Source organism: Lithobates pipiens, unplaced genomic scaffold (assembly GCF_037356315.1).
Source record: "Lithobates pipiens isolate NorthernLeopardFrog02 unplaced genomic scaffold, aLitPip1_a1.2 Scaffold_16, whole genome shotgun sequence".
Lineage (NCBI taxonomy): Eukaryota > Metazoa > Chordata > Amphibia > Anura > Ranidae > Lithobates > Lithobates pipiens.
Genome location: NW_027507748.1, coordinates 319,588,456 through 319,616,007, shown reverse-complemented (window position 1 = coordinate 319,616,007; position 27,552 = coordinate 319,588,456). Strand labels below are relative to the sequence as shown.

The following is a 27,552-nucleotide window of genomic DNA, read 5'->3' as shown; positions in this document are numbered from 1 at the left end:
ATACTTTAGGATAAAGCTACCAACATCATTTGTCTCACAGTTTTCATAAGTATAAATGGACTACATAAATAATGTAGTTCCCTCATCAGCACTGCTTTTTTCACCCTAGACCAGCGTTTGTCAACTCCAGTCCTCAAGGCGCCCCAACGGGTCATGTTTTTGGGATTTCTGTTATTTTGCACAGGTGATTTGATCAGTTTCGCTGCCTTAGTAATTACTACAGTCGTTTCATCTGAGGTACACCCTGTAAACATTACCTGTTGGGGCACCTTGAGGACTGGAGTCGAGAAACACTGCCCGAGACAAAACACCACTTGGTGTCTAAAGGTAATGTATTGGGAAGAATCAACATAACGGGTCAAGCAAACAAAAAGTAAATTTTAGCTGCAGGTGGAAGCCATTGGGCCGTTTCAGGTGGTCTCTTCCGTTGTATACCTAAACAGTGTGACCTATCTACTACAAATGTCTTCTCTATAGCTGTACCTGCGATTTTTTTTTGCTGTTGAATTTCTATAAAACAACTTAAAATAGAAATAAAATACACAAGGAGAGCTGGACCTGTTCATGATGTGGGCACACCTAGGCACCCGAGAGTAGAGGATATCACATTAACAGTTTGAGAAGTGCACATTTTAAAAAAGGTGATAAACAGATAGACCTTGTCACTTTGCCCTGAATGGAAAAGGTTATGTGGAGCCTGTCATCAGATAACCCAATGCTCACCACCGCAGTGCTAATCCCCTTGCTACTGGGTACAGGGAAGGTTTACTCTGCTGTGGACCCAAAAATCCGACCACTTAAGGGTATAGTTCCAAACACTTTTGTTTAAGAGACATTAGCAGAGACACAAACACGCACCAATGAATTCCTCAATGCACACAGCTTTTTATTAAAATACTTCAAAACAAAGCTTTTATACTTGAGATATTGTTTTAGGATTACTGTTCAAATCAGGGGTTGTAACCCCCGGCACGCAACATGAAACCTGGTAGACCCCATCTCTCACAAAGCCAGCTGCAGTTCTGTGCATAGAAGGTGGTGCGGGTGTCTTCCACTGGTCTCAATTCCCACCCCCTGCTTTAAGCTCCCACCCATCTGCATCAAAAACAGCAGGCATGCTTTCCGATGGCCAGGGTTCCTACCCACCCACTCTTCTGCATGGAACACTGAGAACTGAAGCAATGTGGAGACCGACAGCAGGCTGCCTGCTCTGGCTTATGACAGGTAATTACATGACTGCAGCGCTCTTTTAGCCTTCCTGCTGTCTGCTTACACCCCAAGGGTCATTCCTCAGCAGCAGCATTAAAAGAGGACTTATGGTAGCTACTGTATCTGTTCTACTTTTGGGACACAATCAGCTATTGGGAATTACTACTTTAGAACAGGGTACAGAAACTGCAGCTCAGAACCAATAGAAGTTCCAAAATGGTAGTTATCAAGTCCTGCTATAAAGTTATAGTTCCCAATAGAAGGAACTACTACCTTAGAACAGGGATTGGTAACTACTAAAGAACTTCTTTGGTAGCTACTACTGTTTTTTTTAAACGGACCAAAGGTTAAGTGCGTCCCATGCGTATTTTCCACCACTGCATTCGTACATGCTGCCCATGAAGTCTGCATGTGGGTGCTTATGTATTGTTAAAGGCACTCCAAGCCCAAATTGCAAATGAAGTGCTGCAGTACCATGTGGTTTTGGTGCAGTGCGTTTTTGCACAATACGGTGCACTACTTTTCGCATGGTCTGGTGCATTTTGCATTACATTCAAATGAATGGGCTGTCAAAACATAGCAGGGGAATGCATGAGAATCACACAGGAACCCAGGCATTCCCATGAAAATACCTTGAGAATCAGTCCTACATTATTATAGAAGTCTTACCTACATTTCCAGTGGGGGTATTAGGAACATTTTTATAAAAATACACAAGTTTAGTAACTTAGCCCTATAAATAAAGTACAAGAAGCATGGTGGAGAGGGTGCCACTGTCACAGCTGCTGCCATTATCGCCACAGCACCTGAAAATGCTGCTTTTTTTGTAGTAGCTGGCTTTTAGCTAGGTATGCATTTTGCATTAAGCAGCAGCCATACACACCTCTTGTACTTATAAGAGCCAAGATACTGTACTTATGCATTTTTGAAGATAACTTTACAGGATCCAAAAAAAAAAAAAAAAAAAAAAAAAAAAAAAAAAAGAAGAGCTATGTTTCCACTGGACATGTAGTCAGTAGTTACCAATAGTGATAATAAACAAAAATGCCCTGACGTTCAGCTTGAACATAAAAAATTTGTGCGCCCAAAATTAGGGGGGGTGGTGGTGATCTACATTGTGACGCGCTACCTGCATTGGGGCTGATCTGAGGTCTAAAGATGAAGAAATTGGGGCTGATCTGAGGGTGCAGAAATTAGTCCTGATCTGGGGTGTGAAGGTGCATGCACTGGGGCTTGCATAAAATCTAGAGGTGCGGAAATGGGGCCTTATCAGAGGTGCGATGGTGCAGAAGTTGGGGCTGGTCTGAGGCGTTACAGGATTTGGGGTGATCTGAGGTGTGAAGGTGAAGAAATTGGTGAAGGTAGCCATGGCAATGCTATCAGGATTTGGATCCATTTATGTGTGTGTTAATTTCTTATTAAAGTAGTACAGCACTTACATTATAAAAATTCCCTTTCTTAACAGAGTGAAATTTACATTTATTTTTATGTAGTCAGCACTCGATTTCTTTGAAAACATTTTCTGGCACGCTATGCTCAAAAGGTTGCCTACCCCTGGTCCAAAGCAATCAAATTTTAACACATATTGCAGACTGTGGCTAGTTTCAGCTGTAAGTTCAAATTAAATATATAAAAATTTCAACTTACTCAGGAATAGAGTATTCTGCTGCCTTAATTTTGCGAAATAGTTCTTGAGGTATGCTGTCATAGAAGGGAAACTGACCATACAACATGGTAAAAAGGACTACACCCAGAGCCCACATGTCACTCGGCTTTCCTCGGTAAGGCCGACCTTAGAGTCAATAGAAAGAACATTTATAATTCTGGTTCAGAAGCTAATTCCAGAAATAAAAAACACAAACAGATATCTGGAACAAAAAACAGACAAATATACAACACGTAAAACATATCTAGTAATGTAATATGAAGCTCTTCTCACAAACTTCAATATTTGTTTTTAAGAACTCTTAAAACATAGGGTAGACACTTCACTGTTTTCACCTATTCGATAATAGACAGGATTAGATTGTGATTTAGGCTGGGTTCACACCACTGCGGGTGGGAGACCCAGATGCGATTCGCACCGCACTGCAAATCACATCCGATCTCTGTAGCGATGCGAGTTCAGCCATACAGATAGTATGGCTAAATTCGCATCGCACCCGCCGCAAACTCGCATAGGACCCTTTTTTGGTCCGCAGCAGAATCGGTTCGCATGGGTGTTCACACCATGCGATCCGATTCCTGTCTGAGTTTGCAGATCGCACTGCGATATGCGGACTGATCTGGGGGTGTCATTAAGATTTCATTGACACTTCCAGCAGTCCGCATAGGGCAGTGTGAACTGCCGGCGGGAGGCATGCAATGCGGGAACCCACCGCGGATTCGCGGCGTTCCCGCATCGCTCCGGTGTGAACCTGGCCTTACGTGCCAACTCTCATCTACTTTCAATATGACCAACAATCTTTCACCATGGTAGCTCATCTTCTGCAATTCAGCTTTGATATACACCCAGAGCGATGGCTATCGTGTCCAGGGAAAACCCCTGTTCACCAGTCATCACAAGCATATAAATGGGCAGCCTTGATGATGGTTCCACCCACACTGGCCACACGCCCTTAGGATTAGATTGCTGCGAAGGACTACTGTAACCTGTGGTCCAGGATGTTTCAGGGACTGCATGCAGGAGACTTAAAAAAAAAAAAAAAAAAGATTTTTAATACAGCTTACCCGCAACATCCTTTTCTTGGAATTCATAACGGGACACAGAGCACCATAGTAATGACTATTTGGGTTATACGCTGCCTTTAGGCGATTGGACACTGGCAACCAATAGTTAGAAAGTCCTGTCCCCCCCCATATAACCCCTCCCATACAGGAAGTACATCAGTTTTTGTAGAAAGCAATGAAAATCCCAGAAAAGAGGGGAGGGACGTTTGTGTCCCGTGATGTACTCCAAGAAAAGGATTTTACAGGTAAGCTGCATTAAAAATATATTTTTTTTTTAAATCGTACATCACGGGACACATAGCTCCATAGTAATCTGGGATGTCCTAAAGCAATGTCCCTGAGGGGAGGGAACACAATATTCCTAATGCCGCGTACACACGATCAAACAAACAATCGGGTGGAAAAGTCCGGCAAACTCAAGTCCGCCGGACAATCCCCCCCGTGTGTAGCCTCCGGGATACTTTGACCCGAAAGTACGGCAGACTTGGAAAGTAGTTTTGCACTCCAATCTTCCCGCCGGACTCGCATTTCGGTGGACAATCCGGCCTTGTGAGTGCCAGTCCGCCGTACTTTTGAAATGAACAGACTTTTCCCGCCCGGAGAAAAGTCCGCTCATTTTGAGCGGGTCTCCAGGTAGGCGGGGCCCGCGAAGGAGACGTCGCTGGCCCCGCCACCTGGTATGGAGTTAAAGGGGAACCCCAACGCCGAAAAAAAAATCAGCGTGGGGGTCCCCCCCAGGTCCACATCAGAACCTTGTCCGAGCACGCTACCCGGCCGGCCAGGAAAGGGGGGGGGGGGGACACACGAGCAAGCGCCCCCCCCTCCGAGCCGTACCAGGCCGCGTGCCCTCAACATGGGGGGTGCCGAAGGAGGCGTCGCTGGCCCCGTCACCTGGTATGGACTTAAAGGGGAATCCCTACGCCGAAAAATCGGTGTGGGGGTGCCCCCCTAGGTCCATATCAGACCCTTACCCGAGCACGCTACCAGGAAAGGGGGAGCGGATGGGCGAACACCCCCCCCTCCTGAGCAGTACCTCAACATGGGGGGTGCCTTGGGGAAGGAGGGACCGCGCCCCCCCCCCACCCCAAAGCACCTTGTCCCCATGTTGACGACGACAAGGGCCTCTTCCCGACAACCCTGGGCGTTGGTTGTCGGGGTCTGCGGGCGAGGGGCTTATCGGAATCCAGGAGCCCCCTTTAATAAGGGGGCCCCCGGATCCTGGCCCCCCACCCTATGTGAATGAGTATGGGGTACAATGTACCCCTACCCATTCACCTGTAAAATAAAGTACAAAAAAAACAAAACAAAAACAAAACAAAAACAAAACAAAAAAACACACACAAGATAAAATCGTTTATTGCACAGCTCCGGGGGTCTTCGACGGCTTTCTTCCTCGCCGCCCTCTTCTTTCGACTTTGGGGGTCTTGTCCCCCTCTTCGGTTCTTCTGCCGGGCCACCGTGCCTTCTTATAGCTCTTTTACAGGCGGTGGCCTGGTCTTCTTTTGCCGCTGTCGTCGTCGCCTTCTGTTCTTTTCTTCTCTTCAGATGTTGCCTCGTCGGATCCTCCGCTCACAATGGCTCTGACGCGACGCGCGGCGACTTGTATAGGGACATCGCCGTATGATGTCCCCGCCCATTATGGTGTCACAGTCCCAGAGGATGCTGGGACTGTGACATAATAGGCGGGGACATCATCCGGTGATGTCCCTATACAAGTCGCCGCACGCCCGATCCCAGTCATCGTGAGTGGAGCAAGCGACGAGGCAACATCTGAAGAGAAGAACAGAAGGCGGCGGCAACGACAACAGAAGACCGGGCCACCTCCTGTAAAAGAGCTATAAGAAGGCGTGGTGGCCCGGCAGAAGAAGCGAAGAGGGGGACAAGACCCCCGAAGTCAGAAGAAGAGACCGCAGCGAGGAAGAAAGCCGGCGAGAAGACCCCAGAAGACGGAAGACCCCCCGGAGCTGTGCAATAAACGATTTTATCTTGTGTGTTGTGTTTCCCAAGGCACCCCCCCATGTTGAGGGCACGCAGCCTGGTACGGCTCGGAGGGGGAGGCGCTCGCTCGTCCCCCCCTTTTTCGGCGTTGGGGTTTCCCTTTAACTCTATACCAGGTGGCGGGGCCAGCGACGTCTCCTTCGCGGGCCCCGCCTACCTGGAGACGCACTCGAAATGAGCAGACTTTCCTCCGCGTATGCTGGCCAGTCCGTTCATTTCAAAAGTACGGCGGACTTAGTACGCCGTATTAGTCCGTTGAAAAAGTGGCGTGTGTGGGCAAGTAGCCCGTTCGGAAAGTCCGACGGACAGTCTGGCGGGAAGTCCGCCAGACTAAGTCCGTCGGATAGTCGGCTACGCGTGTACGCAGCATAAGCCCACTACTGGATGAAGGACCTACAATGCTGCTTGCAGCACGCTGCGGCCAAATAAAGCCTCCTTTTGAGATCCAACATCCACCTGGTAAAACCTAATGAATTCATGCACTGAAGACCAAGCGGTCGCTTTGCAAACCTGAGCCATAGACACTTTATGGAGCACTTCCCAGTACGCATTAACCCGTGGTGGAATGTGCCTTTAAAAACAAGGCAGAGCCTTTGCGTGGATAATGCCCTGGCAAATCCATCTAGAAATAGTTGAACTTGTCGCTGCCTGTCCTTTCCTAGGACTATCTGGCAGGACAAAAAAGGAATCAGTCTTCCGAAACAGGGCTGACAACCTTAAATAAACTCAGATCGCCTGCACAACAACATAAAACGAGTGCAGCAATTTCTCCTCCGTAGTGCCAGGATTCGAAAAAGAGGGCAAAATCATATCTTGATACAAATGAAAATTGGAAACCACTTTAGGCAACAAATCCGGACGGGGCGCATGACCAGCCTTGTCCTGATGTAAAACCAAAAATGGTTCTTTGCAAGAAAGAGCAGCCAACTCTGACACCCTTCTTGCCGAGGTCATAGCAACCAGAAAAATGTATTTCCTTGTTAACAGAATCAAAGTCATATGCCCGATAGGTTCAAAGGGTTGCTTCTGCAGAACCGATAGAACCAGATTCAGATCCCAGGGACATAAGGGCGGCTCAACTAGTGGCATCAAGGGCATCACCTCTTTAACAAAGGTTCACACTAATGAATGAGATGCAATTGGTCTCTAAAAGAAAACCAACAATGCCGAGATATGCCCTTTGATTGGCCCTAGTGCTAGTTTTCCACCCCTGGTTGTAGGAAGGCGAGAAGCCTTCCAATCGCTTATTTGCGAGGGTGCCATTTTGTGACCTCACATCAGGAAATGTATGACCTCCAGACTCTATAGTAAATACCTCTAGAGACACGTTTTCTAGCACTTTTCAGTGTAGGCGAGACCGAACCCGAAATAACCCGATCTTTCAAGATTCTTGTTTCAACAGCCAAGACATCAAATTTAGCAACCATAAAGTAGGATGGAATATGGGTCCTTGAGACAGCAGGTCCGGACAGCATGGAAGGAACCACGGATCCTCCACTGCCAATTTTAATCTGTGTACCAAGGCCCCCTGGGCCATGCCGAAGCCACCAGGATTACTGGCTTCTGTTCCTCCTGTATCCTGCATAGCAGAACTTGAACTAGAGGAAAAGCATACATCCAGGGAACACTGAACCCAAGGAACTACTAATGCATCAGTCCCAACAGCAGATGGATCTCTGGTCCTGGACACAAACCTGTCCAGCTTGGTGTTGAACCTGGACACCAACAGTTCTACATCTGGGGTGCACCAACCTTAGCAGATCTGAAGAAATACTTCAGAATGAAGGGACCATTCCCCCGGCAACAATTGTTGGCGACTCAAAGTCCACCTGCCAATTGTTTACTCCTGGTATAAATACTGCCAAAAGAAATGGAACATGCTTCTCTGCCCAGGCTAGAATATGATTTACCTCCCTTTGGGCTTCATGGCTCCTGGTGCCTCCTTGGTGGTTGATATATGCCAAAACCGTGGAGTTGTCAGACTGGATCCGGACAGGAAACCAGTGTAACCTGATGTCCAGGAAACTAGAGCCAACCAGGCTGCCTGAATCTGAGTTTTTTTTTTATACTTTAAGATGGTATGTATTAAATAAGAAAATGTTGAATAAAAGGATCACAAAATTCAATCATGTCCTCCATACCCAGTTTCATGCTCCTATTCGATCCTCCCCTCTAGAAGAGACGTTATATAATGAATAGAATAAGGATGTTAACGGGGGGGGGGGGGTCTAGCGGCTAAAGGAGGGCTGTCTGAAATATCATTAAAGCAGAGTTCCACCCTAAAGTGGAACTTCCGCTCATAGGAACCACCCGACCCCCCCCCCCCCCCCCGGTGCCACGATTGGCACCTTTCAGGGGGGAGGGGGGTACAGATACCTGGATAAAACAGGTATCTGCAGCCACTTCCAGACAGATATTCACAGAATCTGCGGGCATTTACACCACTTCCTGCGGGGCCCCCGCTGTCTGCTGGCAAACACACGGATCCCAGAAACAGCAGGGACCGTCCTTATTGCGCAGCATGACTCGCGCAAGCGCAGTAGGGAACCGGGAAGTGAAGCCACAAGGCTTCGATTCCCATACCCAAGATGGTGGCGGCAGCACCCGAGAGCCGATCGACAGATCGGCTTCGGGTGCCGACATCGCAGGCACGCTGGACGGGTAAGTGTCCATATTTTAAAAGTCAGCAGCTGCAGTATTTGTAGCTGCTGACTTAAAAAAAAAAAAAAAAAACACATGGTGGAACTCCCGCTTTAAGGGCTAATCTCTCGCCCAACTGGTACACCTTCCCATCTCACCCAATCCACTCATTCCATCCATCTCGCGAACTCTGTGGGGTCAATGTCTTTTAGTTCACTTCCAAACGCTAGCACATTTACCTAATGAGTAAAGCTTACATATCAATCTCTTTCGGCCCACCAGGGTTTCCAAATCGATTCATAGTTCCATAACGCACTTTGCTTTATGTACACCGCTTTTTCTTTAAGAATAACCATATTCATAGTGTTTAACCATTCCTCACTGGATGGAGGAAACGCCAACTGCCATCTCCGGGCAATTACGGTAAGTTCCTTTGCTTAGAACAGTGATGGCGAACCTTGGCACCCCAGATGTTTTGGAACTACACTTCCCATGATGCTCCACTACACTGTAGAGTGCCTAAGCATCATGGGAAATGTAGTTCCAAAACATCTGGAGTGCCAAGGTTCGCCATCACTGGCTTAGAACATCTCGTGACTGCTGTCTGCTTTTTCCCCCAACTTCCCCCCCTCCTTCCACTAATCCCAACAAGCAACATTTTGCTTCCAGCTCAGTGGAGGTACCAAATGCTCGATCAATGGCTCCCGTCACCCCCGTACAGTAACGGAAACGTTTCAGACATCTCCAGAACACATGGAGCATATCTGCCTCTAGGTTCTCACACCTAGGACATCTCAAATCTAAGCGGGACCAAACTGAAAAAGTTTAGGAGGGGGTATATGTTCTATAAAAGGAGGAACAGATGCGACATCCTCTGGGAGGGAGAGAGAGACCAATGGGGCCAATTCCAGAATTCCATTCCACTGTATTTCTGTGATATCTCCCAGTTTTTTCCCCCCCATTTTCTCCTATACGCGGGACGATCTAGCTCTCCCAATCTCATCTTATTAACATGTGAGTATAGTTTAGAAATTAGACCTTCCCCTCTGTCTACCTTAATTTTTGAAGTATTAGGATTGTGCTCCATTCTAAAGTCAGTCTTCTGAATTGTTCCTTCAAAGCATGTCTTACCTGTAGGCATCGATAAAAAAAAAAAAAGGAGGGCTGTCTGAAATATCATTAAAGCAGAGTTCCACCCTAAAGTGGAACTTCCGCTCATAGGAACCCCCCGATATAATAATTTATTCGGGAGGGCAAATTGATCGCTTAGTTCTTGAAAGGACTGCAGAGATCCTTCTGTGTATAATTGAGACAGATTTTATTTCACATCTCCTCCATTCCCATATTACCCCCATCTTCCACAGTTCTATTTTTTGTTCTCCCACAGTGGGGTATATTCTGTAAAGCCCCTATATTTCAAGATTGTTTTCACTGTGTCCCATACTCATTATGAGGATTAGGGTAGGTAGATCTATGGGAAAAGAACGTGCCTCCAGGGCCTCCATTAATTGAATCATGTGGGGCGTTTTGTAAAAGCCTCTCTTTATTAGTTCTTGGTGTGGTACATTACACCCCCCAATATGCTGGAGCGGCGATACCAAGAAATAGCTTAATGGGTGTGGATGGGCTACTCCTCCCTCCTGTTTCTGAAGCTGTACAGTACTTAAGTTCCTGAAACAACCTATCTTTTGAAACCACTTTTTGTACACCCATATTGGGGAGTTGTGTAGTACATATAGAAGTTACAGCATCCAAATCATTTGAATTAAGTTACAGCGGCCTGCCACCGATATTGGTAAACTTTTCCAGATTTTTATTTTCTCTCTAAATTTAGTCAGTAACGGAATGATATTGTCTGGGGTGTAACACAGAAGGTCGTTGGATATATTTATGCCTAAATACTTAAAATTTCACTACTGGGATCTGGACCACTTCCTCAGGTAGGGGGGAAACTCGGTCTACTGGTAAACAAGACTTCTCCCAGTTTATCTTTAGCCTAGAGATTTGGCCAAAGTTATTAATGATCTTCATAGCTTCCCTCTGTGAATCCTGCATTTCTCCCAGAAAACAGCAATACATCGTCCGCATATAATGCAAGTTTTTCCTTGTAATCACCTCTTCTAAAACCCATCACCCTGGTCTGTGAATCTCAGAGTGATGGGCATGCTCTTTTCTGCTCGGTAACCATTTCCCCTGGGCGGACACTTCCTCCAGGACCGCTACCTAGTCAGAAAGGCTGGCATCAGTGGTCACCACTTTCCAGGTTATAGGTAGAAACGATTTTCCGTTTCTGAAGTTGTTGGGCATTGACCACAAGAGATTCTGTCTCACCCATGGGGACAGTGACATAGGACAATCCAAAGTCTGAGTGACCTTGTTCCAGGCTTCCAGAACGTTGTTCTGAAACACCCTGGAATGAAACTGTGCGTAAGGGACTGCGTTGAACGATGACACCAAACTTGCCCAGCAGCCTCATGCATAGCCCAATGGAAGGCTTCTTTTTATAATCTGGACAAGTTCCACTATGGACTTGACCTTTGGGGGAAGGCAAAAACACTTTTGCCTGAGTTTTGTCAAAGATCAGGCCCAGGTATAACAGAACCTGAGCTGGGCGAAGTGGTGACTTGTCCACATTTAGAATCCAACCTAGGAGTTCCAACAACTGAACTGTCCTGGTTACATTTTGTGTTAAGTGTAGGCGAGATTGATCTCTTAGTAGAAGATCGCCCAAATACCCTATGGACAGAGATTCCCTGGGCTCTTAGGGATGCCAACACAGCGGCCGTTGCTAGACCAAATGGTAGAGCCACGAATTGTAAGTGACCCCCTTCTACCACAAAACGCAGACATTTTTGATGAAGATGGGTACATGCAGTTCTTTGATGTCTATGTACACCAAATATTCCCCTCTTCTCAGGGAAGCTATCAGACTGCATTGACTCCATTCGGAAGGTTTGAATGTTTACGAACCGATTGAGAGCTTTGAGGTTCAGAATGGGCCTTACCATCCCATTTGGCTTTGGTACTACGAAAATATTCAAGTAAAACCCCCCCAATCTCTCGTTGTACGGAACCTTGATAATTACACCCTGAATTTTCAGGCGCTCCAAGGCCAGGAACAGACTCTTTCCCGGATCCATAGGAACCCTGGAACTCAGAAACCGAGGAGGAGAGAATTCTGTAACCTTGCACTACAGTGAAAACGACCCACCTGTCCTGCACAAGTCTTTCCCAAGCTTCCGAGAATTGCCGTAGACTCCCCCAACCCGTAAGAGCGGGGGCACCCCTTCATAAGGTTGACTTGGAGTTAGGCTTGGCCGATTTTGGGGTCGAGGGCTTTTTATGACCCGGAGGCCTTTTAAACCCAGATGGCTATGGCTGAAGAAACCACTTGGGAGATGAAGCACTTGGCCCTGGGGCGTTAGGAATTTTAAAGGAAGGTTGTTTACCGCTCCTTTTAACAGGAAGCAATGCACTCTTACTCCCAGAAATTTTCTGGATATATTCATCCAAAGTCTTCCCCAATTAGGCGTTCTCCATGAAATAGAAATGCTGACAGCAACCTCTTGCACCACAATTCGGGTGAACAGTTCTTCAAATCCTTTAGTGCATCTACTGCAAAGCAGAAGGAAGCTCTGATAATTCCTTGGTAGTCGCCTCCTGAGAAGGTATGTTCCTCACCAACCTCCTAAAAATGGTCCTTCAAGGACTGGCAAATACTGATAGCCGCAATTGCCAGCTATACTGTTGAACCAGCAACCGCAAAATAAGCTTTCAGCAAGGATGCCATCTTCTTATCAGCTAGATCCTTAAATACCTGGGCATTATTGGACAGGTTAAACTTTTAATCACTGAAGAAATGGTAGCATCAACCAAAGGCATGCCCCTCTTCTTCCTGAATTTTTCGTCCATAGGATATAATAAAAAGAGAACCTTTTTGGGGGTAGGAATATCCTGCCAGGATGATCCCAGTCTGCATAAATCCCCTGCTCCAATAATGGATGCAAAGGGAAAACCTGGGAACCTTACTGAAGATGCAAGGATCCTAATGGGGAACAGGAGACTTTTGGTACCTGAATCGGGGGCAATTTAAACCCAGCTCTCACCATCTCCACAAGAAACTGAATGAACAACCTTTGCGAATGGAAGGCTAAAAAAAGGTTCCACCGAACTGGAGGAATCCTCTGCCTCCCCTTCCTCTCGGTCTTTCACGACCACCTCCTCATCTGCCCAATCCTAGTCCTAAATCAAGAGTACCCAGCCGGCTGAGAGTCCTGGCGCTCAAGTGGATCCCCACTGGGGCCAGACTCAGGAGAGGGAGATCTATTAAGTTTCTTGTATATGGATTTTGCACACATTAATCTATTGTATTTTTTTTTAAAGTGTATCACAATTAGGAGATCGCAAGTAGTTAGCAATTAATAGCGTGACACTCTATACATATGTGTACACACACAGATGTTTGCACAAGCATTTTTTAGGAGTTGTATATGTTTGTATGTATATTAATTTTGCACATTTATATTGCAATTTCTTTTAAAAAGAGAATCACATTTAGGAGATCGCAAGTAGTTTGCGTTAATAGCTCAACACTCTATACTTATGTGTACACACACACAGGTGTATAATACATTCAGTTTTCTATTACGGTTCTTCCCCCACTGTGCTATTGTGGCAATCATACCTGCTTATCTTGCCCTCAAGGACAGCTAAAGCTGATGCCAAATCATCTTTAGTAACGTAAGCCGGGGCAGACACATTGGTAGCAGCCACGATGCCCGACCGGCAACATGAGGTTGGTCCCCTGAACCCAAAAAGGTGGAACACAACCTTTTACTTGCTGCGCCGCCACCCCCCACCCCACCTCATTTTCTGAAAGATGTTGCTTACAAGTAACAAAGAAAAATACTCCCTCTGGGGAACAGGCTGTACTCCAGCATATAGCAGCTATTACAGATCCCAATAATTTCCCCGCAAAACCTGCAATAGCCGTGTCCAAAAACTCTAGACTCACGTGCCCAATACCGCTCTGTGTCCCCACAGCGCTCCGCCAGAAGCTCGAGCTACTTGTTCCATACTGCCCCGGTGTCCCGAGACGTCCCTGATGTCAGATACCCATCACGCATTCGCACTGCCCCTTCATGCCTCACAGGCCACACATGTAGGCCAGGGGCGTGTGCTGCAGTGCCCTGTTTGTTTCTGGCGGCCAAAGTATCGAAGCACCAGGGAGCATAAACTGACCTCTGGAGGTCAAATTCGCCACTGCAATGAGGGGAAGGAAGTCCCAAAGGGAGCACTTACCAATCCTCGCAGCAGGACCTATTTTAACATATTCAACCTTCACCCCCACCCCCCTTATTCGGGGTCTACACCTTTGGACCCGTAAAGCACCCCTTTTTTTTTGCCCAAGGAAACCAAAAAAACAGACCAGGAATACCAAACACCAGGGTCCGGCACCATATAGCACACATTACAGGGAAAACCTTGCTCTGAGGCTCGGGTACCTATCCATTTTAGCCTTTATGCCATCCGAATGAATTCGATCATAACACCCTTTTACTGGGACATTATTACGTTTTAGACATCCATGACCATCACTTTCAAGACACAGGGGAAAAAAACTGAGGTACCTCCCGTATGGGAGGGGTTACATAGGGGGGAACTTTCTTACTATTGGTTGCCAGTGTCCAATCACCTAAAGGTAGTGTGTAACCCAAACAGTCATTACCATGGTGCTATGTGTCCCGTGATGTATGATAAAGAGTGCAGTTTTATTGGAGTACGTTAAAAGCATGCAAAAAGGTTGCTTCCCTGCATTGTCTGATCTAAACCACACTTCAAATGATTCGTTTCTATAAATATTCTGACATTACTGCCCAATGCCTAGAAGCACTGTTTTTTTTTAAAGGATGTTCTAGAGCCTAGACGTTAACATTCATTTCATATACTGGTTAAAGCTAAAAAAAGACTAAGTGCAAACCTTCAGTCATACTGTGGAAAATCTAATAGGAAAAAGTAGGATGCATATTCTTTGTTCACATACCACCCATCCCCTCCTGGGCCAATGTCATAAAGTTACGGTCTTACTTTTTCTGTGAAGCAGCGTAAGGTTTTGTAATAGAAAGATAGAACTGTGGACCCAAAATACTTTACTTGGATTCATCCCCTATCCCCATTATCCCCCACCCCCAAAAATGATCCTGCAGCAATCCCCACTTCCCATCCAAACCCGTAGAAGCTCAACTGCTTTGGCAATGCTAGAATGTATTTGGTTCTGCCAAAAAAAAAGCTCACTATTTTATTCTGCCAGCAGAGAGCCCCCATCGGCAAAACACAATCAATCAATGCTGGTGGCTATAGCCGCTGGCAGTAATCGCATACAAAAGGATCTGACAGGTTGGTTGTACTTAAGCCGATCGATGATCGCTTTGGGCACAGCCAGCCTGCTCGTAGAGGGATCTAATCTAAGCTGGTTGCTGCTGAACCAGATGAGTCGATCCATCTATGGCCAGCTCAACTAACCAGATCCACAGAAGATCTAAAATCCAATTCTTCCGTGCAAAAAATCCTCCTAGATAAAAGCAGAAATATGATACCATAAAAAGGTCACAGGAGCTGTTTTTTTACAGTGTTCCTTACCACTAAGTACATCAGGACTAATGTATGCTGGACTTCCCCTCTGATCTTTCAGTAGGTCATCTTCACTCACCAAGTGTTTCCCAAGGCAGAAATTAGTGATTGTTATTCTATGAGTCCTGGAATTGATGAAACAGAAACACATATGAACAATGACTGAAGGAAAAAAACAAAAAAAAAACAAAAAAAAAAAGCATATAATATATATATTATCCATTCTATTTACGTATACATTCTTAACCCTGAAAAGTACCTTCTTTTGCTTTCAATCTTCACCAATTCCTTTGTTGCTGTTTTTTAACTTAGAGGGTAGCTACATTCATTTAAGTCCCACTGTAATAGGAATGTAGACACCCTCTCTTGTTCACAATAGAATACAGATTATGGATATGGGATATTTAGTGTGCACAGAACATTACACGTGACCGCAATAAACATGCACTGCTTGTTTCAAACAAAACAGGTGTGTGTGTGGTTTGGTAGCATGTGGAGGACATTACAAGGAGGCAGAACAGTTGGGAAATTATTTTGTGAAAAATGTATTATATGGATGATTTCTTGGGGAAAATTGTTGCTTAGTGTCACTTTATAGTTAAAGCAGCACTAAACCTAATGATTTAAACATTTTCAGAACGGTTCTATTCCAGGCATTCCTTGAAGGGCAAGTTACAGTTACTAGTTTTCCTTATGTTAGCTTTCAAACTGTCAAGCCACCAACTGGCTAGTAAAGAAAATAAGGAGGGAGCACCGACCTAGTGCATTACCTATGGTAAAGCTTTATTAAAGCATAAAAAATAGCAACGTTTATACACAAACGTACATTTACATGAGGCTTTGACAATTAACAGGATCGCGTTTCTGAACACCAGCAAGCCAGGACCTGATGTTGAGAGGATCAAACGATAACCCAAGATGGCTGATGCGTTTCAAGGGTGTACCCTTTTCCTTAGAGCCTAAGCGGGCAATGGCTCCTCTCTCCTAGTCACACACACACAGTGTGTATACCTTATACACACACACACACACACACACACACACACACCCACACACACCCACACCTCAAGCTGTGGAAGAATATGGGGGAAATGTGATGGATAGTGACCAGAAGTAACCATGAGCTGCTGCCAACAACCTGCAAGCAGGCACTCAAAGGGGGGCATGTTATAAAACTAATAGGTTCAGACACATAGATGTGGGCAATGCACAGTGAACAAAGCCCACAGTCTGCTCCATAGAAGCAGCCATTCATAAATTAAATTTAAAAATGTTAATAAAAACATTTTAAAAAGCCAAGGTTGAAAATTATTAAAAACTTTTTATAAAAAAGGAATGTTTGCCAAGACCAAGTGTAAATATTCAAGGCAACCCTCAGATTACGTAGCGACATTTCCAATGAAAGACCGTAAATAGTCATAATTGGAAAATAATACAATGTATAGGCGATATTGGAATCATTAGGGAATCATAAATACCCACATATGAAAGAAGGTATACATGCATGTATATAGCAATTTAGAGTAATAAAATCGATAAAAAAAAAAAAAAAAAAAAAAAAATATTCATATGCACACTGAGGAATGCTTCTATGGATACAAACACCAACCCACTGTGCATTGGATGGAACTAAACCAAATGCTAAACCAATGGAAATTACAGATCACATAATGCACCTAATGGGCAATACTGGGGACCTCCATACGTTTACTAAACATGGTTAAAATTACACCCAATTTAAGGTTTGTGTATAATTTTTATAATATATATAAAGAAATTTCCATACTACGGAGAGACCATTGGCCCGCTTAGCTAATCACTTTTACTTAAAAATTAATTGTATAGGCTAAAAGTATATACAATGTTACAAAAAAAAGCATAATCTAAACCTCTATTAGGATAGCCTGATAGGGAGTTACCCATCTGAAATTGTCAACTACCCATATATCAGTCTATTCTAAACCCTACTAAACCAAAGATCTCAATACATACATTACTTAACTAAATCTCAGCAAAGGGGCTAAACCTGCTCTAGATACAATACGCCCTTCAACCCCCATGGAAACAAAAGTTGGATACCATGGATATAGCCACACTAAAATGCTTGGGCCGACCCCCCATGGATGGCGTCTATCACAAGGAGGTATCTAGTTGTCGAAGGACAATGGACAGGGTAGAAATTCATTCAAGCTATACCACAGGAAAGTCTGAGGGCTCTGAGGGAACTGCATGTATCATACGACATTATGCAGTTAAATTTCCTCATTTAGACCTTTCGGGGCCAAAGTCCATAAAGCAAAAATACAAAAATGTGCATAGCATCTGATACTTTCTACCACCTTCCAAGTCGTTTAGTAAGGCCTCTATACCAAACACTTTGAGGACATCTGTACTACTATTATGATCTTCCTTAAAAGTGTCTTGGCACTGAGCATTTGTCTTTTACGGTCGAAATACTACTTCTGTGCTTGTTCATCCTTGTCCTTAAGGGCACAGGAGGCCATATATAACATATGGAGTGGTGCAGTTGATAAACTAATCTTGCCATTAGCTCCGACTACATCCTTTTTTCTATGGGACATACATGTGCAGTTCCCACAGTTGTTACTCCCACACCTATAGCTGCCTTTTTGATCAAAGATGGTTGTCCTATCAGAAAAGAGAATGGTGATGTAATTGACCAACCAGGTGGAGCTTGTGGGAGCCAGTCCATGCGGGTGGGCCCAATTCAATTGGGTGGGTGTTTCTTGGGATTAGGGTGTGGAGACATATATAGAGGCGACTAGGAGAGAGGAGCCATTGCACGCTTAGGCTCCGAGGAAAAGGGTACACCCTTGAAGTGTGTCAGCCATCTTGGGTTATCGTTTGATCCTCTCAACATCAGGTCCTGGCTTGCTGGTGTTCAGAAACACGATCCTGTTAATTGTCAAAGCCTCATGTAAATACACGTTAGGGAGTATAAACTGCTTTTTTATGCTTTAATAAAGCTTTACCATTGGTAATGCACTAGGTCAGTGTGCCCTCCTTTTTAAGCGTAGGAATACCCATTGTTCGGAGGGGGGCTGCAAGACAGTAGGCATTACTTTATAAAGTTGGTCGCACCACGCACTGAGAGACTAGACACCCGAGTGCAGGAGATTTTTTGTGTTTTTCGACCAACTGGCTAGTGCCATAGTAAAATCACAGGGTCAGCACCTAGGAACAAGCAGATCAAAGAAACTAAGATAGTTTCCATGGCTGTAAGGTCATCTAGTTTGTGCAGTGATATCTGAATAATGCCTATAGCTACAGGTATCATTCAGATATCAATCTTTCCTATCGGCAATTCTGTGCACGATAAGAATGATCATAGTGGCAGTTCCGTTGCTTGATCGTTCTTATAAGCGACGGGAGGGGACATTCACCCCCCTCCCGCCACCATCTGGTGCTTCTCCAGGCTCACCCGAGCCAATGTGGGGGGGTGGCCGGAGAAAGAATAGCCCACCGCCAGATGAGCATAGAGATTTCCAGTGACCAGATGGTCAGTTATCTCTGATCGGAGGCCCGGGCGCAATCATGGCTGTCAGCATGAGATCACATAATTTTTTCTGATCTTATGCTTTACAGCCTGGAGGAGATATGTGGGGTCTTGTTGACCCCGCATCTCTCCATAAAGAGGACCTGTCACAATAGATTCCTATTAAAAGGGATGCTTACATTCCCTGTAATAGGAATAAAAGCGATCAAAAAAAAAAAAAAAAAAAAAAAACAGCTCCTTTCTTAGACCATCAGGACGTCCCCAAGCAGTGCCAAAACGAGGGGTGGGAACAGCATAGAACCTTTACCCACAAAAAGTAAATAAAATAAAAAGTAAATAAAAAAAAAAAAAAAAAAAAAAAAGAAGAAGAAGAGCGCTCCTAAATCTGGGAGTCACTACCTTACAAACCGCCTCAAAAACTTGCGTTAACAAATGCAACAGTGCATTTATTTAAAAGTAACCGTTTTTGCCAAAAAAAAATAAAAAACTGAATTTTTTTTTTAGTGCAATTGCAAATTACATGGTCGCTTGCAAAACTTTGTGGCCAAAACACGCATCAGCCGATGCACTGACATCTACCTTGTAGAATTTTGTAAAGGTGTGGACAGACGACAAAGTCGCTGCTTTACACGCTGGAGCGACAGGCCCAAGACGTTCCAACTGCCCTGGTGGAGTGGCCGTGACCATTAAGGGGGGCACCTGTCCCTTCACGGCGTAGGCCTGTACTATAATCTGTCTGATCCACCTGGAAATGGTGGCCGACGAGACCGCCATGCCTTTTTTTCGGACCAGCCACTGAAAAGCAAGGAGTCTGACTTCCGAAAGGGAGCCATAGTAGACAAAAACACCCTCAGAGCCCGAACCATGTCCAGGGAATGTAGGGCCACCTCCTTAGGATGTGTCAGTTTAGGACACAGATGGTAACACAATGTCTTCATTGATGTGGAACTCCAAAACCACCTTCGGCAGAAAAGGAGGTTTCGGACGCAACACCACCATATCCTTGTGGATAACCAGATAGGGTGACTTGCAAGACAAGGCCGCCAGCTCCGAAACCCTCCTGACCGAAGTAATGGCCACTAGGAAAACCACTTTCTGGGAAAGAGTCACCCCCCCCCCCCCCCCCAAAAAAAAAAAAAAAAAAAAAAAAAAACACCAGCCGCTACTGGTTGTCAGGAAATGCACCCTAACATTTACATCCACACATTTAGCAAAGACACCTTCATCCAATCTTAATGAAATACGTCTAGGCAAATGCCGACTCTCTAAGAACAGGATGGGATCTGTGAAAGTTGTGGAATGACCCGGTTCTAGTTACATCGTCATATCTATGTGAGACAGTGATGGATTTTTACACTGGCAGGTAACAGGGTGAGGAGCAAGGATGAGAATGAGCTGGAAAATTTTGATTTTTTACACTATCTGGTGTCAGGATTGGTTCCAATCCTGCATCTTCTAGCTCTCAGTGTGTCCTGCCTGCTGTGACAGCATACCTCTACCCTGGCTCCCATTTGTCAGCTGTATGCCTCTTATCACTCAGACTGTATCTTTGGTCCCTCTATCCTGTCTATCTTCCCTATTCAGCCCACTTGCTCCTGTTTGTTCTTTGTACTCTGCCTATGAAAATATATTTATATTTTGGATAGACTTGGGAAGGGATAAAACCTTTCGTCTTAGGTGGCCCCTTCCTCTAGGCAATTTCCTGAGACACATGACAGGTCCCAGGAGATCGCCTGTCCACTCTGGGAGCACAGCGCGACTCGCGCATGCGCCTTGCGTGCCCAGCCGTGAAGCCAAAAGCTGTCACGGCCATGTGCACAGAGCGGCAATGGAGACGCCGGTGGAGAGGAGGAGGAGATGAGCGGCGCTCAGTTCGGCCGCAATGCTGGACCGGATCTCTCTGATATTCTCAAATGGCAGTTTCTGAAGCGCCAATAACACCAGGTTCAGATCCCACAGGGGTCACGGTGGACGCACCGGAGGGACTACATGTCGGACCCCTTGAAAAAAAAAAAAAAGTGCTCACCAGAGTGTGAGACACCAGGGGTCGCTGTAAAAAAATAAAAAAAAAAAGCCAAGGCCGATATCGGTCCTTGCATAATGCCAATTTCTGGTCTACTCATCACTGCAAAAAATAGCAGGATCCTGGATATAGAATAGGAGCACGGACACCATCCTTTCTCCTCACACATGGAGATGTAGGCCTTCCAGGTACGACGATATATCTTCCGAGAAGAAGATTTCCGCGCTCGCAACTTAGTTGGAATCACCGAGTCAGAAAGACCCCGATTCCTCATTGCCTGGGTCTCAATAGTCATGCCGTTAAAAACCAGCGATGGTAAAGCAGGATCGAGAATCAGACCTTGAGACAGAAGGTCCTCTCGTAACAGCAGTTGCCAAGGGGCATCCGCCACCAGGCGCACTAGGTCTGCGTACCAGGGATGCTGGGGCAATCAGAATTACTGGAACCCCCCTCGGCCTCCACTCTGCTGAGCAGACGTGGTAACAGTTTTAGCAGAGGAAAGGCATAGATCAGCTGGTACTGAACCCACTGAGCCACCAGCGTGTCTGCGTAAGGATCTCTTGTCCTGGACACGAATCTCGGCACCTTCCAATTGAGACGGAGGCCAGAAGATCCACGTCTGGTGTGCCCCACCACAGGCACAGTAGCCTGAACACCTCTGGATGCAATGCCCAGTCTCCTGGGTCCAGCATCTGGCGACTAAAGTAATCCACCTGTCAGTTCTCCACTCCCAGGATGTAAATGGCCGATACATATCGCTCTGCCCACTGAAGGATGTGAGCGACCTCCCGTGCGGCGGCCGAGCTCCTTGTTCCTCCTTGATTGACATCTGACTGGATCCTGATCAGACGCCCTCGAAGTCTTATCGACCATGTGGAGAGGCATAGCCTGATCACTCGCAGCTTGAGCACATTGATCTGCAACTTGGATTCCTCCTCCGACCAGAGACCCTGGGTCGACTGAACTCCCACTCCAGCCAGTTAGGCTGGCGTCCGTTGTGATCACTGTCCAATTCAGGAGGTAGGAACGACTTCCCGGACTGAAGTGCCAGGAACCTCAGCCACCAGAGCAGGGACTCCCTGGCTGACTGGCTCACCTGAATCTGCCGATACAGGGATATTGGAGATTTGTCCCATTTTATCAAGATCTCCTTCTGCAAGACTCTGGTTTGGAACTGGGCATACGGGACTGCCTCGAACGGGGGGGGGGGCCAGGATGAGTCCCAGGACTAGCATGCAGAAGCGTAGTGACGACCACCTGCGGTTCAGCAGCAGTTTTACCGTGGCTCTGAGAGTCTGCAGCTTGTCTAAAGAGGAAAAAAAAAAAAAAAAAAAAAAAAAACTCTTGCTTTCATGGAGTCCAGCAGTAAGCCTAGGTACACCAAGCGCTGAGTCGGTACGATCATCGACAGCCCCCCAAATTCCTGCAGGGTCTGCATGGTGATCGCCACATCCTCCTCTAATTCTGAGGCAGAAGATGCTCTCAGGAGGAGATCATCTAGGTAACCTACGATCGTGATCGTGCGTTATCGTAGCAACGCCAAAACTGGAGCAAATACCTTGGTAAAGACTCCGTGGGCTGATGCCAAGTCAAAAGGGAGAGCCACAAACTGGTAGTGGGCTTCCCCAACTGCAAAATCGCAGAAACCAGATTACAAAGGCATATGGGTATGTGCAAGTACGCATCCTGGATGTCCAAAGACGCCAGGGAGTCCCCTTGGAGTGCAGAAACTACTGAGCGAACTGATTCCATTCAGAACCTCTGTAATTTTACAAAGTAATTGAGGGCTTTTAGGTCCAAGATTGGACGTACCCCTTCCTTTTTGGGGCCTACAGATTGGAGTAAAACCCCTGGAATCTTTCCAGCACCAGAACAGGTACCATCACCCCGCGACTCAGCAGGTCCCTTACCGGCCCCATTAGAGCCTCCCAGCAAGCCGGGAATATGGGTATGTTGGAGGGGAAGAATCTGTTTGGTGGCCAAGAGAGGAACTCTATCTTGTAGCCAGAAGAAATCAGATAGCAGACCCATTGGTCGGACAGTCGAGAGGCCCACCGGGCTGCAAACGACCAAAACGCGACCCCCCCACCCGTTTTGCGGGTGGGGGCAAACCTTCATGCGGTGGCACTCTTGCTCGCAGGCTTGATAGGCTTCCAGTTCCGGGGACGTTTTTTGTCCTTCAGAGGTCATCCTGTCGTGCTGGAGACGTTTAACCAAAGCCCCGGGCAGACGAAAAAGCCATTTGTGAGAGGATAATGAGGGCCCTTGCCTGTGGCGTGGCTCCTTATCCTTCCTGGCCTGTGGGAGTAGGGTACTGTTGCCAACTGTGGCATTTTTAATAATGTCATCCAACGAGGCACCAAAAGAGCCGCTCGCCAAGGAAGGGTAAATCAGTCAGGGCTTTTTTTTAGATGCCTGGTCAGCCGACCAGCATTTTAGCCAAACCAGGCGCCTTAGCACCACTGCTGACACTGAAGCCCTGGATAACAGAGGGAGGGTATCCAGGGCCACGTCACAAACGTACTTAAGGCCTTGCACTAACTGGTTTGCTAGTTCCACGCAGACAGGGGAAGCCTGTTGCTCCTCCAATTTGTGGTGCAAAAGTTTTGCCCACTCAGTAAGTGTCTGTGACACAAGTGCGGATGCCAGTACTGGTCGCATTGCTGACCCCACAATCGTAAACAAGGAACGGGCCACTGCCTCGGCCTTCCTGTCCGTGGGGTCCTTAAAGGCAAGAGTCCCCTCTACCAGGATCGTGGTTACTTTGTTTAATCTGGATACTGGGGGGGTCCACGATGGGAGGAGCCGACCATTTTTTGAGAAGGCTCTCCTCAATAGGGGTAACGCACCGCTATGTATTTGGGGACTGAAAAGGTCAGTTGAGGTAGACCCCATTCCTCGTATATGAGCTTATCGAAATAAGTCAGATACGGAAACACCTTAGGTGTACGGGCTGGCTTACAAGCCCAAAAGGGACCACTATATCAGCAGAGGGATCTGCGGTCTCGTGAATTTTCAGGGTATCACGCACAGCTGTGATAAGTGCTCCAACAAGCGCTTTATCTCGCACGGACCCGGATACATCCTCACTGTCTGATCGGTCCTGGTCAGCGCCCTCCAAAACGACAGAGCAGAGGTCACCAGCCTCAGCGGGGCAGAGTCTGTATCAGCGTTCACCCCTGGAGGGGGGGGGGGGGGCGCAGGGGAAGTTTTTAACCACCTTTGCGCCCACGCACCACCTCCATCTTGGCAACAAACGTGTTAAGGACCACGTCCGGAGACACTGCACTGTCTGCAGGCGAACCGGTTGTAATTGCCTGGATTTCGGGGGAAGAAACACCAGTTTCTGAAGCCATGTTGACCCTACCCTGTCTGCCACCTGTTGGGGACTTAGGACAGTGATGGTCCCACCCTCCTCACTGCTGCAGGCTGAGGGGGCCCCCACTGCAGGACTCACCACCCTGACCGAGTTCTGCGCTGTCCAGCTAGGTGTGCCTGTGTCAGCTCCCAGATGCCTGCGAGAGAAAAACCACGCTGTGCTGAGCTCCACTGTACAGCGTTGAGCATGGAAAACTTGTTCAGGCTTCAACAAAATGGCTGCCGAGCATCCAGTATAAAAGGACATAATCATGGGAAAAATGGCCGCCGGACTACAGTAAAATGGTACAGTAAACTCAGACCATGCTGCTCCCTGGTCACACCAAAAATGGCCACTGAGCACTGTATGCATTGAGGGACAGTAAAAACAGGCAGAGAAAATGGCAGCAAACAGCGCTACAGCCTCCAGACACCCAGGGGAGAGACCTACAGACATCCAGGGCACAGCTACCCAGCGCAGCCCCCACCACAGATAGGCCTGGTCTATGGCACAAACCCCGTTCAGCAGCCCATGCAGCATCCCCCAAAGGGAGGGGGGGGAGGGAATATAGGGACAGGGAGAGAAGAGTGGGAGGTGAGGGACCCCCAAATCGACCTCCCAGGGAATGCCCAGCTGCTCAGCCCCACTGAGGCAGGGAGAGCTGTATTTACCAGTCCCGACGAGCTGGGGAACATTCCATCACAGACCCACTCTCCGATCAGTGCGGGGTGGCTGGTTGCCCAGCACACTGATGCAGACATGAGTAGCCCGGTCATGTGTGCGCCCCGGAGCATTACGCTCACCGGCATGTCGTGGCCGACCCAGCATGGAGCTCTGGTCTGCACACGCTCACTGGCCAGGCTGGGAAGACTACAAGGATAAGGGTATCCAGCCTTTCACCCAGCAGCCTATTGATAGCAGATCACAGGATCGAAATCTTGTGCAAAAGGCAAACTTCTGCAGAAAAAAATCCACGGACCGATGGGCCCGCAGGGTTCCTAGGTCATTCTCCTTCACTAGGCAGAAAAAAAACTGAGGCTGCAGGAGGCAGGCTGGGGGGGTTGTTACTTAAGGGACCACCCCTTGGGCGGAACTAGAAAGTTCTGGTTTTGTTGCAACACGTTAACATGTTCTGCCTAGTCCTCTCCTGAACGTGGCTCAACAACCCGATGGTCTAAGAAAGGAGCCGTGTCAGTCAAACGTAAGAGAAATCTATTTTTTTTTTTTTAAACGCCCCTGTCCCCAGTAGTTCATGCTCAGAAGCAAACACACCCATAAGCCCCGCATACATATGTAAACACAGTTCAAACCAGACGCGAGGTATCCCTAGAGCTCCTCTAACGCTAAACTGGAAACATAACATTTTTTCAAAGCATCGCCTATGGAAATTTTTAAGTACCGAAGTTTGGCGCCATTCCATGAGTGTGCGCAATTTTAAAGCGTGACATGTTAGGTATCCATTTACTCAGCGTAACATCTTTCATATTATAATAAATAAAATAAAAGGTATTAAAAAAATTATTGCGCTAATACCATGCAAGATAAAAAGTTGCAACGACCACCATTTTATTCCCTAGGGCGTCTGCTAAAAATCATCTATAATGTTTGGGGGTTCCGAGTAATTTTCTAGCAAAAACAAAAGAAGATTTTTACATGTAGGAGAGAAGTGCCAGAATAGGCCCGGTATTGAAGTGGTTAATATGTCTGCTTGCCAACACATTAAACGACTGGCTTGGCCAGATGTGTTTTTTTTTTTTTTTTTACACACCTATGGAGAGGTACGTAAATAGGCAGACCTCAGGCATCAGCTTATCTTGTAGGTGGGGAGTCAGTCATAAATACCTAGGGTAAGGGGTGTAAACCTTCAAGATTTTTCACCTCAAAGCATTCTATGCAGCGAGGTGAAAAACCTTATGTAATGCTGCAGCTCGCGGCCCCCAACCCCCCCAATCCCCATTTCACTTACCTGAACCCCCTCTATCACGTCCCGGGGACGAGCACACCAGCTAAAGCCTAAGAGCCTGATTGGATGGATAGATAGATAGCAGTGCAGCCATTGGCTCCCACTGCTGTCAATCAAATCCAATGACCCAGGCGCCAGGACAGAGTCATAAATTCAGCTTCTATGGAAGACGAATGAATGACACAGGAGCGCACCCGCAAGGAAACCCCCCCGGGAGATCGCTTCTCCTAGGGGATTATCTAATGTGGGGAGGAGCCGTGACAGCCACCGGGGGACCCCAGAAGAGGATGTTCTGGGCCACTGTGCAAAACGAGCTGCACAGTGGAGGCATGTATGACGTTTGTTATTTAAAAAAATAAAAAAATAAAAATATAACCACAAAGCTTTAGTGTCACTTTAAAACTTTTCACAGAAGCAATTTTCACACAATTCACTGTGTTGCAAACTACATCCTACTCCTTCCTGTACAGTATTAGCCATCTCAAGCCAAACATAAGAGATTACTTCCACATTGTTTAATGGAATTCCAAGATGGAAAGTTAGCCTTTAACCCTTTTGTTGCCAGAACAGTGTGTTTTTTTGCACAAATTATGCTCCTTTTGTCACAATACAAGTTAAGTGGTTCAACCAGAGCATTATTTATTTATTCCCCCTTCTGTGTAAAAAGTATAAAAGTTACCGCAAAAAGTATTAGCTGAGGTTTGGCTTCAATTTGTTATTGTATTTAAAACTTGCTTGTACATCCAACGCTCCCCTCCCCCCAGACTGACAATGTTGCTCTCCAAAAAGGTGTCCCCTGGGTGCTCCTTCATCTAGAGTGAGGGCACCAATACAGGAAGGTGTGTTACTGGCCAGACCACCAGGTGAAAACAGAGGGGAAAAAACTAAAAGAAAACTAATGCAGCTTGCACATCTAATGATTGGCAAGCTGCAATATACATTTCATTTTTTGGGTTAATACTATAACTGAATAAAGCCCTAGAATTATTGCCCCCACTCTGGTGTGCGTGGTCATGTTATTGGTAGCAGAAATTAACATTTGTGTATGCAGGTGCACCCAACATACAGTATGCGTTTATGCACATGGGTGTGAATTTTGACGTCAAATTTCATTTTAGTGTTTTTTTTTTTTTTTTACTAAAATGTCACTTTAGTAGGGCCGAAACTACTGAATTAATCGACAACTAATCGATGAAAATAATGGATTACTATTTTCATAATCTTTTCTGACACTTGCTGCTTACAAGTAAAAATCCTGTATTTTCTGCCAGAAAATCACTTAGACCCCCCCCCCCAAAAATTATATATATTTTTTTAGCAGAGATCCTAGGGAATAAAATAGCGGTTGTTGCAATATTTTATGTCACATGGCATTTGTGCAGAGGTCTTTCAAATGCAATTTTTTGGGGAAAAAAAACACAAAAAAATAAAAAACAGTAAAGTTAGCCCTTTTTTTTCCCCATCCAAAAGTTTTGACTACCTGT

The 27,552-nt window shown here is 46.3% G+C and overlaps 1 protein-coding gene across 2 annotated transcripts in view; it reads right to left on the bottom strand.

Moving 5' to 3' along the window:
- STK40 (serine/threonine kinase 40) overlaps positions 1 to 27,552 on the bottom strand; it is a 100,354-nt gene that overhangs the window by 24,153 nt on the left and 48,649 nt on the right. For both annotated transcript variants that reach the window (XM_077481684.1, XM_077481685.1), the window contains 2 exons: positions 15,217 to 15,332; positions 2,857 to 3,001 (listed from right to left, as the gene is read on the bottom strand). In XM_077481684.1, the coding sequence (XP_077337810.1) occupies positions 2,857 to 3,001; positions 15,217 to 15,332 (261 nt within the window). The remainder of the gene's footprint in view (positions 1 to 2,856; positions 3,002 to 15,216; positions 15,333 to 27,552) is intronic.